The sequence below is a fragment of the Oratosquilla oratoria genome, chromosome 9 (assembly GCF_046742065.1).
Source record: "Oratosquilla oratoria isolate Oo_2021 chromosome 9, ASM4674206v1, whole genome shotgun sequence".
NCBI classification, from domain to species: domain Eukaryota; kingdom Metazoa; phylum Arthropoda; class Malacostraca; order Stomatopoda; family Squillidae; genus Oratosquilla; species Oratosquilla oratoria.
In genome coordinates, this window is record NC_134785.1 from 33,697,925 (window position 1) to 33,700,424 (window position 2,500).

General features: G+C 33.3%; 1 protein-coding gene across 1 annotated transcript in view; it reads left to right on the forward strand.

Moving 5' to 3' along the window:
- LOC143028031 (uncharacterized) overlaps nt 1–832 on the forward strand; it is a 23,595-nt gene extending 22,763 nt beyond the window's left edge. Inside the window, exon 5 of the mRNA XM_076189674.1 lies at nt 712–832. Coding sequence (XP_076045789.1) covers nt 712–832 — 121 coding nt within the window. The remainder of the gene's footprint in view (nt 1–711) is intronic.
- Nucleotides 833–2,500: the final 1,668 nt, after the last annotated feature.

Sequence of the window (2,500 nt, forward strand, 5' to 3'; positions counted from 1 at the left end):
TTTGATATTTCAGGTAGGGTCTCTACAATTGATTAACATATATTTCATATTTATGCCTTTTTGAATAAAGCTACAATTATGAAGTCACATGTGAGCCTTAGATTTTATGCCCTCATACAACCAATCAGTCAGTCTACCATCACTTGTTTCTGTGAAGAACAGAAACCTTTCTCAGACACTTCAATGAATCACACGATTACGCCAATATCTGCTACTTCATTTCTGCAATCTTATTCATATATTATCTCTATCTTCTGTGTGATCATCCTCATCCAAGCTTTACTTCTCGCTGTTTACAGCCAGTAACACGCTTGCTTCACATTAAACATGCGTCCTTTCCCAAATCAACCTCCGTTCCTTAGTTTCTTACTCCATTTAGTTTTCAACGCTGTTCCTATCATTGATCTCTCCATTCCTTTCTATATAATTCATTGCTTCGTCTCCATCCTTCATTAATTTCCAAGTCTCACATCCATAGATCATAGCTGGTATTATACACTAATTCTAACACTTGTGTTTCAAATATATAGACAGAGGACCTTCATGATGTTCCTATATTTACTAAACTTTTTTTATCCAATCGAAACACGCCTTTTTATGTCATAAATATCTATACTCTTCAACTTTTTTCGAGATCCTCACCAATCATACTTGATTTAATTTGAACTTTGGAGTTAAACATAAAAAATTCATCCTCAAATTTACTTTAAGATGTAAATATACAAGAGAATATACATGGGTTGCATCACACTATGATATAGCACCCTGCAAGATGGTCAAATCAACACGTGTGCAGGCACGGGAAAGGATCTGCCACGTGGAACTCTTTTGATAGAAAGACGATCAGGGTAGATCTCCGATATCATAGTACTCAACATATTTTGCAAGTCTTCTACTGTATCTGAATATATATATATATATATATATATATATATATATATATATATATATATATATATATATATATATATATATATATATATATATATAGCAAATCTAAGGTGATAACATTGCCCATTAATGTTCAAACTTTTCACTTCCCCAACTCACTTCTCTAAAAATCTTCTCCGGCTAAGATGTAAATAATGTGGATGAAATTGTCCTGAAAAATTATCCACAAGAACACTCATATATGTACAGGGTGCCCAAAAATGTACTAACTCTGTGAGCACATTACATTTGTGAGTAATTTTATGAGTACTTTTTAGGACGCTTTTTGAGTTTAGCCGTTCTATTTCCTCTTCCCAGGGAGCTGAAATTATACGGATATTATATAGACTTTTAGTTTAACCTGGATATTCTGGTGTGAATCAACCTAGAGACAGTTCTAAAAGATTCCCTTAGAAGCAAAAAGTTTTAGAGCAAAAAATATAGAAATATAAAGTACATATAGAGATACTTTAATTGTTGAGTACAAGACGAATGATCTGAAAAAATTATTATTCTTTTTATTGTTATTTACGACTTTTTCAATTGTTTTGTTTTTTACCACCGGGCAATAGTATTTAGCGCGGGGAATTTGTAATGGAGAGAAGGAACTAAAGTTGTCTCAGTCAATATTTTCGTCGCTATTCTCGACTCAATTTATGCTTGTTGCCGCTAGACGATTTTATTCAGCCCTCAGAATTACCAAATAGCTAAATGGAAAATTTCTCTAATTTTGCAGTTGCCATTGACCGCCAGTTAAGTTCCTGAAATATTTTTAGTCAGTTTGCACTCACATCTGGTATATCGCAGTGAACAAAAATACAATAATAGCAATAAAAGTAATCCTTCACAGGAAATGTCTAACATGAACCTATTCACCACTGCCAAAAAAATATAACTAATATAAAATGTCCGAAATCTTTGCTGTCGCGCTTACCAAGACCTAAAAGTAAAACATTGATTCAAGTCACTTGGTATTATTAATAATTGGCATCTCAAGTGGTATTAGGGATATCATCAAGGTTCCAAGCTAAGGTCATCATTCTCCGCTGACCCATGACCCCACCACCATCGAGTGACCTAATCTTGTCGACAAAAATTACGTGAAGGAGGAAGGGAGGGAATGAGTCTTAAAGGAAGCGGTACAAGAACTTCACCCTCCGGATGTGCTGATCGCCTGTAATCTCGCTGGCTTCACAAAGTGCTTCTAGGTCAGGGAGAGTCCAAGGAAGTAACAATGCATTTTCTACCAGCATCGAGACTTGTGGAAAGTTTTTGCTTTGTCTATTTTCTCATTTGTTGTATTTTGCGTTATTATGTATATTACAAAGGATTACAAAGGCGGAGCACCCCGACAGGAGATCTTTTGATCCATAGCTAGGTCGGATACGAAAATATAATAATAATGATAAATAAATAAATGAATACAAATATAATAATCTAAATAATAATAAATAAAATAAATGAATAAATAAATGCATAGGTATAGTTAAATGATAAACAAACAGGTAAATAGTAAATAATAATAAATTGACATAAAACTAATAATAAATGTGAATCAAGCAAGTAATAA